This window comes from Gracilinanus agilis, chromosome 5 (genome assembly GCF_016433145.1).
Source record: "Gracilinanus agilis isolate LMUSP501 chromosome 5, AgileGrace, whole genome shotgun sequence".
Taxonomy (NCBI): Eukaryota; Metazoa; Chordata; class Mammalia; order Didelphimorphia; family Didelphidae; genus Gracilinanus; species Gracilinanus agilis.
This window is the reverse complement of record NC_058134.1, coordinates 57,545,293-57,562,337: the sequence shown is the minus strand read 5'-3', so window position 1 is coordinate 57,562,337 and position 17,045 is coordinate 57,545,293. Positions and strand designations below refer to the sequence as shown.

The following is a 17,045-nucleotide window of genomic DNA, read 5'->3' as shown; positions in this document are numbered from 1 at the left end:
ACTTGGACCATCAAATAAGTCTTTTAAATGGTCTCTGCCTTAATTGTCTTTACATTCTGCTCAGCTGCCAAAGTGTTTTTCCTAAAGCGTATGTCTGATCATGCCACCTTACCTCCCTCTCCCCCCAAATCAGTGAGCTCCAATGGTTCTCTGTTATTTTCAGCATTAAATATAAATTCTTCTGTCTGACATTTAAATCTTTTCCCTCCCTGCTTTTACAGTCTTTTTACTCTTTACATTCGTTCACATACTCACACTCTACAATTCTGGTACAATGACGTGTTTGCTGTTCCCATGACACTCTAACTCTGTCTGGTTGCCCTGGCTATGCCCCATGTGCTCCAATTCTTTCCTTCTCTCTTTCTTTCTTTCTCTCTCTCTTTCTCTCTGTCTCTTCCTTCCTTCCTTCCTTCCTTCCTTCCTTCCTTCCTTCCTTCCTTCCTTCCTTCCTTTCTCTTTCTTTCCTTCCTTCCTTTCTCTTTCTTTCTTTCTTTCTTTCTTTCTTTCTTTCTTTCTTTCTTTCTTTCTTTCTTTCTTTCTTTCTTTCTTTCTACACTGAAAAAATCATAGAAAAGAGATCTCTACAATTAGATCTAGGCAAATACCATCATTCACTTTTACAAATGCATAAAATATAGACCAGCAACCAGGTCTAGAGGTAGGATATCATGGGTTCAAATCTGGCCTCAGATACTTCCTAGCTGTGTGACTTAACCTCTATTGCCTAGCTCTTACTACTCCTGCCTTGGAACCAATAAATAGTCTTGATTTTAAGAAGGATGGTAAGGTTTAAAAATCAAAATAAAATATAGACCAGAAACCTTGATGTGAAACTCAAATAATTCTAGTATATCTTAAATGTTCCTACCTCTCCTCCATCTTCCTTTCTGTTTTTTTCCCCCCATCGGTGTCACTCACTAATTGATTTTCCTGCCCCCATCCTCTAAGTGTAGTTGTTCCTTTACTCCAGCCTTAGTCCTGGGTCTTTTCTTTTCTCTGAATTCTCTTCTTGGCAGAACAAGTCCATTCCATGGTTTCAGTGATCACATTTGCAGCTAATTCCCATACTGGAAAAAGGCACTTAAGTTTATCCATGAAGGAAGAAGAGTACTGAAAGGAAATGATAAACAAAGGAGCACATTCCAGGCACATCAGAATGTGTGATGAGTTTAGTTTAGGACAGGAAAACACTGGAATTTTGCAAAGGATTGTAAACTCCTTGAAGGCAGAGACTTCCTTTTTCTTAATCTTTGTACCAATACCTAGTACAGACTCAATTAAATACTTGTTGGCTGACTGATTATCCTAAAGGCAAAAGGGATCCAATGAAAAATTTTGAACTAATATAGACTTGTGCTAAAACTTATTCTGTGTAAATGAGGTTATTTTGGTGGCTATGTGGGATATTTAATGGAGAATGGAGTTATTAGAAACAGAGACCTATAAGGAGGCTATTATAATAATCTAGGGCAGCTTGGTAGGGTAGTGAATAGAATGCTAGCGCTGGAGGCAGGAAGACTCATCTAGCTGTGTGACCCTGGGAAAATCACTTAACTCTGCTTGTCTCAGTTTCCTCATCTGTAAAATGATCTGGAGAAGGAAATGGTAAATCACTCCAATACTTCAGCCAAGAAAGCTCCAAATGGGGTCATGGAATCTGAAAAACAACCTAACAACAACAACAACACAATAATATAGGGTGGCTGCATTTGAGTGGATATAAGTAGGGGAGTTTGGGAGATATTGAGAGGTAGGTATGAAGGCAACAAGGGAAAGAGCACAGACTCTGGAGTTAGAGAATCTGGAATTGTATCTAGCCTTTTATGTCTCCTACCTTCAGCAAAGCATCCTCAAACTTCAGTTCCCTCATCTGTTAAATGAAGACATAGTACTAGATGACCTCTCTCAGACTCTGAATCTGTTATTCCAAGATTTGAAAACTGTTTAGATCTGGGGAATGAAAGGCAAAAGAATGACTCCAAGGTTAAAAAGTTTGCCTTTGTGGGAGGATGGAGGCGCTCTTTATAGAAATGGGGATTTTTGGAGCAAATCGTTTAACCTCTCTCACTATTTTTTCTCATCTTTAAAGTCGAGATAATTCTTGTACTATTCACTGTTGCATTTGTTTTTAGCTAAGAATTTTTAAAGTTCTCAACTTAAATCACCAAAAACCTTGAATTCCCATTTCACATTTCACTTTTTTAAAAAGTATATGATAAATTATACATATCGCTTTCAAAACTATACTGCTTATCAGCTTCCTTCTGAACTTCCTTCTGTTTCTCTTCTGTACATTTAAAAACAAATGTTGCAATGGCTCTCTCTGCTACCCTCATCTTCCCATTGGACTCCTCCCAATTAGAAACTTAGAGAGAGAAAACTATTTTTGTAAGTTTGTTTCAGGGAATCTCATTATACATTGTAAAAGTATTATATAAATGAATCATCCATATCACTACCATCATCATCATCATTTCACTAAGAATGATCATATTCCTTTATTTTGGTCATGTTTCTAAGCTAGGGAATTAAGCTGATACCAAAGATGTAAAGTATTGGGTTTTCAGTAAGGGGTTTGACAGCATCTCTCATGATATTCATATGGAAAATATGGAGAAATGTGGAAAGGAAAAAATATGTTTAGTGGATTTCAAGCTGATTGAACAACCATTCCCAAACACTGCCGATTAATGGATCTAGGTCATCTTGGACTGAAGTCCCTTTTGCTATGCCTGAGGTTCTTCTCATAGGCTTGTCCTGTTCAATGCTTTCCTTAGTAAATTCACTAGCATCCTTTCTGCTGAACTGCATAGACTATTCTTTCCAGTTCCATTTAAGGAAGCACAATGACAAACTAGACAGTGTTCAGGTAGTGCTAAATAGGATATTGGAAGGTCTTGACATCATGTCATATGAGGTTATATGGAACAATTGCTGGAACTGGTGATGTTTATTATGAAAGAGATTTATTTATGTTGGGGGATAGGGAGGAAGAACACAATAGCTGTCCCTGAATGTTGGAAGTGACATCCTGTGGAACAGAGAATTGGCTTATTCTCTGTTGTACCAGAGGTCTGATGGGTAGAAATTACATGTAGTCTTATTTCAGGTTAATATATAAAAAAGAATTTTCCAATATTGTGGACCATCTGACAGTTTAATGGGGTGCTTCACAAGTAGGGAGTCCCCTGCAAATAGAAATGTTCATGAAGAATCTGGATTTAGATACCAGCTTTAATACTCATTAGCCATACGTCTATGGGCAAGTCTCTTGAACTCTCTCAGCTTCACTTTCCTCATCTGTAAATAATGTTTATACTACATTCCTTACAGGGTTATCATGAAGAATGTACTTAAACCATAATGTGAATGTGAATTCTTTTTTATTTCAATTTCTTCATTTTATAAATAAAGGAAGTTTAGCCCGGAGAAGTTAAGAGTTGTCCAAGATCATGTTATGAGCTCATGGTAGAGAAGAGATGAGAGCCCAGGTCTCTTGACTGCCAATATAGTAATTTTTTTGTTGTTGCATGCTGTTAATTTTGAGTCACTACAATACAAACAATCCCAGCTCACCCTTTGGTCCTCTAGTAATTACTTCATTTGTTATTGTTGACTTTAGGAAGTGAGTAGAGAAGGTTTCCCTCGATGGATTCCCTTGCTATGGAAAGCACATTATAAACACTGTCTTTGGACAGGTCTCTATTGACCAACCAAAGCTGTAATATCTGAACCAAACAACAACCCATTTCAAAATATTTTTTTAAGAAGTCTGAATTCAAGACAGAAACTAATGAGCCCACTAAAGTAAGGGTATCAAAAGACTGTGTGTTCAGGAGGAAAAGACTGTCGAGTTAGAATTCCTGGGCTTGAGTTCTGGCTTTACATCCAAATTCCCTTTACAACTCATATATGGAATGATCTCAGCTCTTTTTTTCTTTTTTTTTTGGTAACATAAGAGGATTAAAATAGTCTTAGCTATAAAACTTATTTAGCCTTTCAAAAAGTAGCTGGGCAGTGGTGGGGAGGAGGAAGAGATATATGCCATTCTTGTTGTTCTGTTATTTTTAGTCATGTCTAACTCTTTGTGACTCCTTTTGGGATTTTCTTGGCAAACATACTAGAGTGGGTTTCCAAAGATACCTGAGTAGTTTGAAATTTCCATCTCCAACTCTTTACAGATGAGGAAACTGAGGCAGACAGGGTTAAGTGATTTGTCTAAGGTCCCACAGCTAGTTAGGGTTTAAGACTGGATTTGAACTTATGAACATGAATCTTCCTGAATTCCAGCCAGGCACTCTATCCACTGTCCCACCTAGTTCTTCCAAGGTGTATGCTGACTAAAGAGTAAAAGTAGAGCTTAAATATGGTACCCATTCCAGATGCTTTTAGTTGCTGCATTCTGGGCCAACTACATAATATTATCTATTTGGGATGAAAACTTTTTTTCAGTCTTGTGTGCCTTTTGAGCTCTCTCTGTTGGGAGTGAATAGGTTCTAACCATTTTTCATTATAATGAAAATAATGGGGAGGACCTGGAGAGGCAGCCTTTGAGTCTAGATAACCGAGATTCAAGTTCCACTTCTGGGCTTCCGGCTGTCTGATACTGGACAAATCACTAAACTTCTCAGTGCCTCAGGCCATTCTCTAGAAGTTACTGAAGAAACCAATGCAAAACTATAAGCTATTTGGTGTGCTCCATAATCTGGAGCTGAAAATATTGACTAGGTGATGCTTTCCAAAGTCTTTAACTGGCCCTGATACATAAGACCCTTGAAGTACAAATGACTGATCATCTCCCATAAGGATCTGGAGAACCAGGTAGGGGCTGGTTAAATAATCACTAGGTTCCTTGGAGCTCTCCTAATTTGTGATTCTAATTCTGGGCTATCATCATTTCTAATCAATTAAATGCCTCATGTGCCAGGCATTAGATTGACTACTAGGGATACAAAGAAAACAGTGAAACTTGTCTGTCCTTAGGACTCTAGTGAGGGAGACAACCAAAATGTATGCTTTCTAAAAACATAAATTTGTTCCGGTGTGATTTAGATTTTAGGTAACACTTTGAACACAACATGGATTTTGAGTTTGCTTCTATATGGTTTCTTCTGTAAGAAAAAGCAAGAATGCAGAAAACAGGATCACTTCACAGTAGACACAAACCACAACCCTTTCTTCTCCCATTTCCACAAACTTCAAGTCTTTGCCAAGATAAAGAGTCATATTTGGTATACATCTTGTGGTGCAGTAGGAGTCATGAGAATCAAAAGGTTGGGCTACACTGTTTCCCCCCACAACCCTGCTTTGCCCTGTATAGTCCAGGGTGCAGGCCAAGTAGAAAGGCCACTGTTTATTGTAGTATGTATGCATTTATTAGCCATTTTAACATGTTTAAAACAGAGTTTTTATTTTTATCAGATTCCTTTCTTTTTATGTGTCACTGAAGATTTTGAGTGTTGTGCCCTTTATACCATTTTCCCCATAAGTTTGGTGGTTTTTATTATGCAGTTTTCCATAGTGAGGTACTTTTTGGGAATATGTATATTGCATCATAGCAAAACTATCCATATATATGGAATATATATATTAAAAATACAAGATGGTTTTGGGAAGACGAGTGCTAGCTGCTGGTATGATAAGGAATGTAGGAGGTAGCACAAGCTGAAATTTGGGGGAAAGCAGGGAATCCAAGAAGCAGAGAGGAAGAGCAAATAAAATCAAAGGATCTTGCTTTTAGATTCTGGCTCAGCCACAGACTAGCTGAGTGACCTTGGGCATGTAACTTAAATCTCTACCAGTCTCAGTTTCTCCATTTGAAAAATGAAGGTTGTTGGGTTAAGGTCCCATCCAACTCTAAATCTATATAAAAAAAGAAAAACATAATCAATAGTAAGGAATGAATGTGTTATTGAATGCCAGTGAGCAGCCACAGTGTTTCCTGCACCCATCTTTCTAAGAAATGGCACATATTTGCTGCAGGTATCACATAGAGACAGACAGGAAGGGAGATTCTAAAACCCAAGAGTTTATGTGGGAAGAATGCTGTACAAGGGAATGCAGGGTGTTCTGGGACTGCTTTGGGTGATACTTGCCCTGCCTGGGCCTTGATAGATTCCATTTTTTTGTTAGATACACTGGATTGTGGTTAAGACATTGCTTTATCAGAGGTCTCAGGAGTATACAGTCTTTCAGCATTAACAAGATTGCATCCCCACAGTGGGAGGGATAGAGCCAAAATCAATTGTAACTTGAGGGTTTAGGGCCCTAGGGGCTTATAAGTTTCTTTTAAAGCATTGGGGCTGCAGCTGTCTTTCTGCTTGCTAATGGCTTTGAATTTCATTAGCTGAGGCCCAGGAGAAACCCTTACTTTATCAAATTCTAATGCTACATGGTCATTTTTCCTCTTTCCCATCATTCTTTAATTGGTAAAGTGGGAAAGAGAGGGATTTTAGCCTTGGAAAGAGTCAAGGATGTGCCTAAAGGCTAGGTCACAGGAAGATTTCCTAGTCTTTTTTTTCCCTTCTATAGCTGTTTGGATTCATAGTCCTATGACCCTCTTAAGAAAATCTGAAAAACTACATAGTTTATTCAAATCAAGGAATCAATAATAGTTAAATTAATCTAGCGCTCATGTGTAACCTATTTCAAATTGCTTGTTTTCTTAATGGGGGGAGTAAGAGAATGAGATAAAGAGAGAATTTGGAACTCAAAATTTTTAAAATATAATGGTTAAAATTGCTTTATGTGTGATTGGAAAAAGAGAATATTAAAAAAGAAGGAAAAATGAAAAAAATAATCTAATATTAAAGGAGTTCAGAGAGAGGAGAAGTTAGTATGGACTAACAGTTAGAGGAGGCTTCCTAGAAGAGCTAGGATATAAGCTGAACTTTAAAAAGGAAGAACATTTGATCCTTATCCATTCACAGCCTACCTTATGCCATCTGAGCAAGTAAATCTGACTTCAATTTGTTAATTAATGAATCTTCATGGAAAGAAGACAGATTTCTTCTTTGTCTCAGAGAATGTACAATAAACATTTGGAGTTTTCAGAGGATTAAACTCAGTGATATGATATCATCAGCAGTGAGGCATTAAAATGACTGAAATTGCTATATTAACTAAGTGATTCTATATACATCTTTTACTATATATCAAGCATGGGGCACTTCCCACATCAATGGCAGTAGCCAGTAAAAACTCAAAAGAAAAGTGTCTTATGAGCAAAACAAAATGAGTATTTTTAAGAGTGAGAAATATTTAAAATGATTTACTTATATTATTTTAATTAAAAATAGAGCAAAACCCTATTCAATAAATCTAAGTTTAAAAAAGTAGACAATTGTATGTACATCTAGTTAAGGATGAGGAATGCTTGGTAAGAGAGGGAAAAGAAAGAAATAAGAAAAGCAGACAGAAAAAGACAAAAGGGAGAGGTAGACACAGATATATTCACAAAGGAAAACATCCAAAGAAACACAGATTCTCAGAAAAAAAAAAGAAATGTTCCCTGAAGGAGACTTACATATAGACACACAGATAGAGAGGAGGAATATTATATGTCTAAGATCTAATGCACTGAAGTCAACACACATTGATTAAACTTCATGCAAGGCACTCTATTAGGCTCTGGGAATACAAATAAAGAAATAAAGCAAAACAAAACAAAAACCTGTTCCTGTTTGTTGTCAAGGAGTTTATAATCTACTGGAGAATAAAGCAGCAGATAAGTAAATATAAGATAATATAAAAAGTAAAAGAATAGCAGTGGGGCTATTCAGGAAGGGCTTCCCATTGTGGGTAGCAGGTAAGCTAAACTTTAAAGGTGGGCAAGGATTCTTGGAGGTGGAAATGATGAGAGATCATGTTCAAGAAAAGGGGGAATCTTTTGAAAAGATTATTCAGTCATTTTTCAGTTGTGTCCAACCCTTTGTAACCCTGTTTGGGGTTTTCTTGGCAGAGTGGTTTCCAAAGATAATAGAATTGTTTTCCATTTCCTTCTTCAGTTTATTTTACAGATGAAGAAACTAAGGCAAACAGGGTTAAGTGACTTACCTAGGTTCACACAGCTAGTAAGTGTCTGTGGTCAAATTTGAACTGAGCAAGATGAGTCTTCTGAACTCCAATCCTGGCACTCTATCCACTGTGCCACCTAGCTGCCCTGCATGAAAAGGAATAATGTGAAATAAGTCTGGAAAGGCAGGTAGGACTCAGCTGATCAGAATTTTAACTGTCAGGATCATCTGTATTATATGGTTTTTTTTAAAGCACTTGTGCTGCAGCTATCTTTCTGCCTTTTGTCCAAATGCAGTGGAGAGCCACCAAAGATTTTTGAGCAAAGGATTGCCATGATCAGATCTGTTGTACTTTTAGAAGAGTATTTTAGCAGTTGTATGGAGGATGAATTGGAGAAGAAAAAGACTTGGGACAGCAAGACCAAATTAGGGTTTTTTCCCAATAGTCATAGTGAAATGTGATAAGAGATGGAACTGGATTGGGGACTGTGATGCTAAAGGGATGGATCATTTTATAGATGCAGATGAAAACATGTTATGGTTGATCAGTAATATGTAGCACATAATATTGTTCTTAAATTGATCCAACCACCTACATTCATATATAGAATAACACATCAGCATATGTTACAGGCACTGTTCATTTCTACCTGAAATGCAGAAGCACAAGGGTTTTTGAAATTCTATCTTTTCCCCACATTTCCCCCTGTAAAATGAAATTTGATTCTCTCCACAGAAGTTTCCATACAAATAGGAAATGCCATACTACATTTTTAAAGAGACAAAGGAACATTTTCACCTTTTGAGCTTTGAGAATATTGTCATTAAAGACTTAAGACTATGATGCATTTTTGAAACTCTAATATTGCACACAAATGAGTAAATTAAACTTTAACTCTTTGCAGATGATGTGATAGTATTCCTAGAGAATCCTAGAGAATCAGCTAAAAACTAGTTGAAATAGTTGAAATGATTAATAACTTTAGAAAAGTTGCAAGATAAAAAATAAATCCACATAGATCATTAGCATTTCTGTATATTTCTAATATGGCACATAGGTATTTGTCTTTTAGAACAGATAAAATCAACCTAAGGATCAAGTCCAACTTGGATCCAAAGCTCTTTATTATCCATTTCATTGATTAGATAGAGGTTATCCTTCATGAATTTTCTTATGATTTCTATCATCTGGAGTCTCAAACGAAGAAACAGTCTATTTCTTTGCCAAATCTAATACATCCATTTGTGTTCTTGGGAGACAGGATGGTACTAGAACAAGATTTGGGGTAAAAAGGGCTGCCATTTGTGTTTTTGATTTATTCTGTTTACTATGGACTTTAGAGAAATCATTCAATTTTCTGGGCATCAGGGGTTTGGACTAAAAGGTCTTCTGGCTATACATTCTATAATCCAGAACTACCTTAGATGGTAGCTTAGCATTCCTTTCCAGGCTAAAATACTTTAGAGAGATGGTTTATCTTTTTGTAAGTCAATGTGATTGAATTTCTTATAGAAAGAAAAGAAGAATTCTATGAGGTTGAGGTGGAGAGAGTACATTTCAGACATGAGGGACACCAGGATGAGGGCCAGAGATAGGAGATGGAGGAGCATATGTAAGAATGGTTCCCATGGGCTTAATATCTTCATCATGCAGATGATTCACAGATCTATAAATCCAGCCTCGGTTTCTTCCCTGTACTTCAGCCTCATGTTGCTCTTGAGGTAATGAACATTTTAATGAATTAATTAATTTAATGAATTTATTTGATTTTTAATCAATGATAATGAATTTAATGAATTTAATGAATCAATTTCAGAAATATCTGAAATTCAGCATCACTCATATTTTTCCCAAACCCACCTTGTTCCAGACTTAGTTAGTTCTTTTGAAGTCTCCCTCAACATCTTACTCAATTCCTCACTCTCTTTCACCCATATGCCCATTCAAATCACAAATCTCGCCATTTTTACTCACACAACATTTCTAATATTTGACCCCTTTCTTTCTACTCATGTAGCCACCACCATAGATCAGGACCTCATCACTTTCCACTCAACTCTATTGATAGCCTCCTAAACTCTTCTCTGTGCCTCCAGTGTCTTCCCACTCCAATCCATTCATGCCGCTTCCAAAGTGATTTCCATAAGTGCAGATCTGACTTTATACTTCCCCTACTCAGTCAACTCAGGAACTTTCTATTGCCTCTAGGAAAAAGTATGAACTCTTCTTATTTGAATTTAAAATAATTTGCATGGGGCAGCTAGGTGACTCAGTGGATGGAGTCAGACCTGCAGCTGGAAAGTCCTTTGTTCCAATCTGGCCTCAGACCCTTAGCTGTGTGACTCTCAGCAATGAACAGCAATTAACTCCAATTGCCTAGCCCTTATCACTCTTCTGCATTGGAACCAATACAGAGTATTGCTTCTGAGACAGAAGGTGAGAGTTTATAAAAAAAGTAATTTATACTCAGCCCAATCCATTTTTCCAGATTCATCATTTGATCATTTGTTATTCCCCTTTCGGTATTCTATGATCCAGCCAAATCCACCTCCTTCCTCCACTTCACTCATGACACTCCATTCCCTTTTATTATACTTTTATACTGACTTTTTCTCATGCCTGAGACACACTGACTAATCATTTATAGGCATAGAATCCCTCTCTCTGAAACATATCACAAATACCACTTTCTATGTAAATCCTTTCCTGAACACCGTCTCTAAGCGCTGGTGCCTTAATCTCAAACTGTCTTGCATTTACCTACTCTGCATTTATTTGTGTTTATCTGCTTTTTGGTTATTCTTTATACACTTATTACTCGGTGGATCTCCCATTAGTATGTAAATTCCTTGAGATTTGAGATTTTTTTCCCCCTTCGGTATTTGTATCTCATGCTCAGAATGAATACTTGTTTCATTGGGTGTTGTTATAATAAGTCCTGGTCAGCTTTTCATTATCACAGATTTATTTCAAACATGGTATTACATACATATGCCAAACCTGAAATTGTCATTTTTTCCTTTTCTACTGCTGTAAACAAAGTTGCTAATACCAATATAATTCCATTCATGAAAGAAAAATGACTTTTTTGTTTTTTCTGTTTAGGTTCGAGATGGTGAAATCTTACTCGAAAAATTGTGTGACAACAGGACTCATGCCTCCATATACTCGATTTCCAACAGTGTCTGGGTCAGGTTTAAGTCAGATTCTTCAGTACAAAAGGCCAGTTTCAAGGCCATTTACCAAGTTGGTAAGAAAACTGATGATCTGAATTGTGACTTGTAACTTGCCCAATTCTAAGGTATCAATTTCTCCATAGAACCTTGTTATTATGTGATCTCATACCATTGGAAATAACCATATTTTGTAGGTGAGGTCATCTTAATGCCCAGGTTATTGCATATCCAGGTATTCTATATCTAGCTCTTCATATCCAGTCATGAGCTGGTCACCATTCTGAGATGAAGGCTATCTCTGTTGAAATTTCAGATGCATTTCTCTTCAAAATTTCTTGCTTAAAAAAATTAATAGAAACTGAAGCTAATCCTTAGACAAATGCCAATTGTTGGTTTTCTTTTTGTAGCTTGTGGAGGTGAGTTAACTGGAGAAGGGATCATTCGTACACCATTCTATCCCAATGCCTACCCTCATGAAAAAACCTGTGACTGGAAAATCAGTCAACCCCAAGGCCAAGTCATCCTCCTCAACTTCACTGCTTTTCAGATTGGGAATTCTTCCAGTTGTGAAACTGATTATGTTGAGGTACTTGCTTTAGGTTGGGGAACTTTGGGAGTACTGCTGATGATCATATTTCATTAAAAAAAGTAGACTCTATTGCTCTCTAGTCAGATACAGCAAAGAGACAATTAAGAGTAGAAAATAGAATTAGTAATTATAATAAGCACATGGAGAGTTATGTAGGTCACCTTTTCCCAGGGAGTGCCAAGGAAAAACCTTTTAATGATATCTTCTTGAGAAAAAAAATTTCATATTTCTCAAAGCATTACGTTTGCACTGTTAAAAAAAAGAATTAACATAGGAATTGTATAGTCCTAAAATTATGCATTTTATCTCACTATAAATATTTGGTTCTATTTAATTCATCCATTTGACTTTTGGAAAAGTTAGAAAGATGTTCTATAAAGTTATTGTTAATAAAAGAAACAATGGCTGACATAGAAAGAGCAATTTAAAGTTTATAAAGTTGCATGCTTGATTTCATTTGTTCTTTACAGGTTTGGGTTCTGGGGGTGTTTCAGTGGGGAGTAGGTACCAAATGCTTATATTCCCTATTTGACAGATGGGGAAACAGTCTCACAGAGGTCTTGACTTGCCCATAGTCATATAGCTGAGAAATTTCTATGTCCATTATTTAAGATCAGTTTTCAAAAGCATACTCCTAATAAAAACAATACAATTTCTAGTCACATTCATTTGACAGCTAGACATTTTCAACTAGACATTTTTCTTTTCTTTTCACTTTCTCCTTTGTTTCTCCTCCTTTTTCATTTTTATTTTTTTAACTGTCTATAGCAACCTTTGTTTCCTTTGTATTTGAAAGGTCAGAGTTTACTAATTGGTTGTAGATCTGAATAAAATTGATTAAATCACAGATTCTTGAAATATTAAAGGATTAAAATTGATTTCCGCATATAAGAGGCAAGGAGCATTGTGGAAGGAAGAGAAGAGGGAATGAACTTGAATTTAGGAAGAATTTGGATCAGATTCCACTTCTGACATATATTGGTTGTGTCCCTGGGCAAGTCACTCAACTTCACAGTTACTTAGGCAACTCTAAGACTTACACTTTCTGAGAAAATGATGATGTGTCCTGGTGGAGGAAATTCCTCAGGAGGAGCTCCCCACATCTAGGAAATGGCAGTGAAGAACAAAAATTTTCCCCATGTTTATCTTGACAAAGATTTTAATATAAAAATGAAAAAAAGTTTGCAATTATCAATTCCTAATGAACTCAATTATATTTCTGCATTCAAACAGTACATTTAATTTATAAATGCAAAGGATTTCAAAAACCTTGATTTTTCCTTCTTTCCTCTTTGTCTCTTTTAGATTTCGAACAGTCTCAGTATGGACTCTCCTCGTACCAGAAAGTATTGTGGCACAAACAATCCTGGATTGATAACTTCCACGTACAGTACTGTCTATGTCAGATTCAGGAAAAGTATCTCTTCTACAAATTATGGCTTCCTAGCTCATTTCAGTGCTGCCGACTTGGGTAAGAATTTTCCTTTGTCATCCCTTGCCTCTCAGGTTTGTTTCTGCTGATGTTGTGATTGAACAAATAAAGTACCATCTTTTCATGATGCTGGCAAGGACGAAGAAGACAGAGCAACAGGTGATACAATATGTTCCTGTATCAGTGCTTAATGGACGGTCTCTAACAAAAGAAAGGAATTTACTTGGGCTAACAATCAAAGAAGGCATAGAACTTCATCTTTGAATTTTTTTAGCTAGTTTACACGGTTTATTTTGTTCTAATTTTGTTGATCATTTCTTGTGATGTGCTTTTTTTTTAAACTTTAACAGAATGTGGGGAAGTTCTTACTGCTCCATCTGGAAATATCACCAGTCCTGGTCATCCAGATATCTATCCTCATGGTGTCAACTGCACATGGTTAATCTCAGTCCAGCCTGGTTACCGAATCCGGCTATTATTCCAAGCATTTCATCTGGATTTCCATTACAATTGCATCACTGACTATCTAGAAGTTTATGATGATGGCACTGGGACAAGTCTTGGCAGGTGATTATTTTTTCTTTCTTTTTTCTCTTTTGTGAAGAGTTTATGGGTTCAGATATTATTTGGTGAAGGCTATGAAAGCCAAACTCTTATATAAAAATCTGGCCAGAATACCATTCTTCTTTCTGGTTATTTCTGGGTAAGAGAAGAATTATAGAAAGTGCCTGGTACATAGTAGGCACTTAATAAATATTGATTCATTTATTGATACAAGACTTAATGCTTAAGTACAGAATGATGGGACTACATCCATTTGATTGGTCATATCTCTACCTCTATTCCATACCTGACTTGCTCTTGTCTGATGGTTTTGAGAATTGTGTTTTAAGAGAGGAGTGATGGGTTAAACGAGGCATATTTCTCCTTTTTTGTCCTTCACATTTTCACTGATATTTCTCCATTCCTCCTTTTAACTCCATACTTTAAATTTTGCTTCATTTTGTATTCTTTTAAAAGTCACACTATTTTTATGCACCTAATAATTACTTCCATCATGACCTATTTTCTTGCTCTTTCTCCCTTTCCTTTTCTTCTTCCTTTCCTTTATCCTGTGAAAGAATGAAACAAACATTTACTGAATATCTACCCTGGGCCAGGCACGGTGCTGAGTGTTTTTACAAATATGACCTCATAATAACCCTTTGAGCCTCCCAATTATTATCTCCACTTTTCAGTTGAGAAAACTGAAACCAACAAAGGTGAAGTGACTTGTCCAGAGTCATACAGCTATTAAGTCTCTGAGGCTGGATCTCTCAGGTCTTTCTCATTCCAGACCCAGCACTCTTATCTACTATGCTACCAACTGCCTCTAAACTTAATTCTTTTTTTTTTCAACTTTACTTTATTTTTACTCTTTTTAAATTTTTACTTTACCTCTTACCCATGTGCTTTAAGAAACATCATTTTAAGATGAACAGCATAAATTGCAATAAAATTTTAAAACCGGTTAGTTAATCCACATATACTTCTTTAAGATCTTAAAAGAGGCTCTGAATAAGCTGATGTGATAAACTCAATTTGGTAAACTCAAAAAATGATGGCTGTACTTAAGTTTTCCTCTAGAAACTTTTTTCCTGTTTATTTGAGCCTTATCTTTCCTTTTGGCCTCCTTTACCCCCTTGCTCCTCTCTGCAGGATGTCCTCTAATTTGAGACTCAGTTTAAGGTCGTCAAGTCAAAAACCATTTATTTAGTATCTAACATATGCTAGACAGCTAGGTCTGTGAATTTGGAGTCAGGAAGACCTGAATTCAAATGGAGCCTCAGACACTTACTAACTGTGTAGTTCTGGGCAACTTAGCTCCCATTTGTCTCGGTTTCTCATCTATAAAGTGGGGGCACACTGGAGTGGGAATGGCAAACCACTCCAGTACCTTTGCCAAAAAACTCCATGTACAAAAGTCCATGGAGTCATGTAGAGTCAGAAGGCAACAACAACAGCAATGGGCCAGACCCTGTTCTAAATCTTGGGAATCCCCAAAATGGTAAAAACCAGTGCCTGCTCTTAAAAAACTCACAATGTAATGGCTTAGACAGCATGAAAAGAGCTACATACATATGAAGTCTAGATGGGAGAAATAGGAGACAATCCACAGAGAGAAGAATTCTCTTTCAGACTTCTCTGAAACCTACTTTCTGATGTTGACCCAATCCCACACAAAACCTGTATCCATAGACCATCAAGCAAACTGCATTCCAAAATAGACAAGTTAACAACTTCAGGGAATTAATCAGGAGCAGAATTATATACAGGTTGTCATTTGGGGTCCCTGATTTGTGGACCTGGAAATATAGGTAGCAGTTGTTGTTTAAAGATGTGAGGAAATAGTCAAGCTTATTAAAATTATTCAATTATTAAAATGTCCCATTATTGCTACCTAAATTTTTCAATTATATAAAATCAGCACTAGATAGCTCATTTTGGATTTTGGGGTAGGAGAAGAATTTATGAATAAATAAGAGATAGAAAGTCTTGTGAGTTGTAAAATGGATGATTTTGATTATATAAAATTAAAAAGGTTTTGTACAAAGATTTTTTTTGTTATCTCGGGGAACAGGTATTGTGGGAAGTCAGTGCCTCCATCACTCATGAGCAGCGGGAACAGACTGGTGCTTCACCTAGTGACCGACTCTTCCATTGCTTATGAAGGCTTCTTTGTGGTTTATGACTCAGTGGAAGTTTCGAAAGGTAATGACCTGGAATACTGGGTGCTATGTGATTCTTTATGAGTATTTTTCATTCATTAACAGACCATGTGGTGATGTGAAAATGGTGTCAGGGCTGGGGTCAGAGGAGCTGGGTTCAAATCTCAGTGCTTCCACTTATCCCATGAGTGACCTTGGGCTTAACTTCTCTGGACTTCTGGTCCTTTGTCTTTACAATGAAGGAATTGGACTAGATCTGAGGATGGTGGTTTGTAAACTAGGCTTTAAAAATTATTTTGTTAACTCTTTTAGTAGAATTGATGCCCCTTAAGATCCTAGAAATTTTATTTTATGCACTTAACATTATTTTGAAAAGGTGTTTATGAGCTTCACTTAGATTGCCAAAGGACTCATAACACAAAAAAGATTTAAAACTTCTGGACTAGAGGAACTCTAAAATCTCTATTAACTTTAAATGTATGACTTGTTTACTAAGCTTCTAAATAGACTGCTAGGCACTGAAGGGTACACAAATTTTAGAAAAGACATCATCTCTATCCTCATGCTGCTTATGATCTAGTGGGAGGATACAATATCTACAGAAATAATGAGAACAAATAAAATATATGGTATATTATACATATAATATGTGGCATATAATATATGTAATATATGGTATATTGTATATGTGGTATATTTTATATATAAACTATATAAAATATCTGGTATGCTACATACATAAAATATATGTTATATAATATGTAATATTATATATATATATAAAATATGAAAGAGGGATCAGCAAAATGATCTGTGAAGTCTGATAAAGGCAAATTAATACTAGTTCGGTAGATTAGAGAAGACTTTTGCAGAAGATGTTCTTTGAGATGGATTTTAGTAGACAGGTAGTGGTAGCTAGGTGGTGCAGCAAGTAGATCACTGGGTTTGTCACCAAGAAAATTCATCTTTCTAAATTCAGCTTCAGACACTGACTTATCTGTGCGACCCTGGGCAAATCACTTTACTCTGTTGACCTTAGTTTCCCCATCTGTAAAATGAACTGGGGAAGGAAATGGCAAACCACTCCAGTAACTTTGCCTAGCAAACCCCAACTGGGGCCACAG

General features: G+C 36.4%; 1 protein-coding gene across 1 annotated transcript in view; it reads left to right on the top strand.

The window, feature by feature from the left end:
* The window catches only part of CUBN (cubilin), a 304,566-nt gene that overhangs the window by 44,035 nt on the left and 243,486 nt on the right, over nucleotides 1–17,045 (top strand). Inside the window, exons 18-22 of the mRNA XM_044678922.1 lie at nucleotides 11,122–11,266; nucleotides 11,600–11,778; nucleotides 13,087–13,252; nucleotides 13,564–13,780; nucleotides 15,834–15,964. Coding sequence (XP_044534857.1) covers nucleotides 11,122–11,266; nucleotides 11,600–11,778; nucleotides 13,087–13,252; nucleotides 13,564–13,780; nucleotides 15,834–15,964 — 838 coding nt within the window. The remainder of the gene's footprint in view (nucleotides 1–11,121; nucleotides 11,267–11,599; nucleotides 11,779–13,086; nucleotides 13,253–13,563; nucleotides 13,781–15,833; nucleotides 15,965–17,045) is intronic.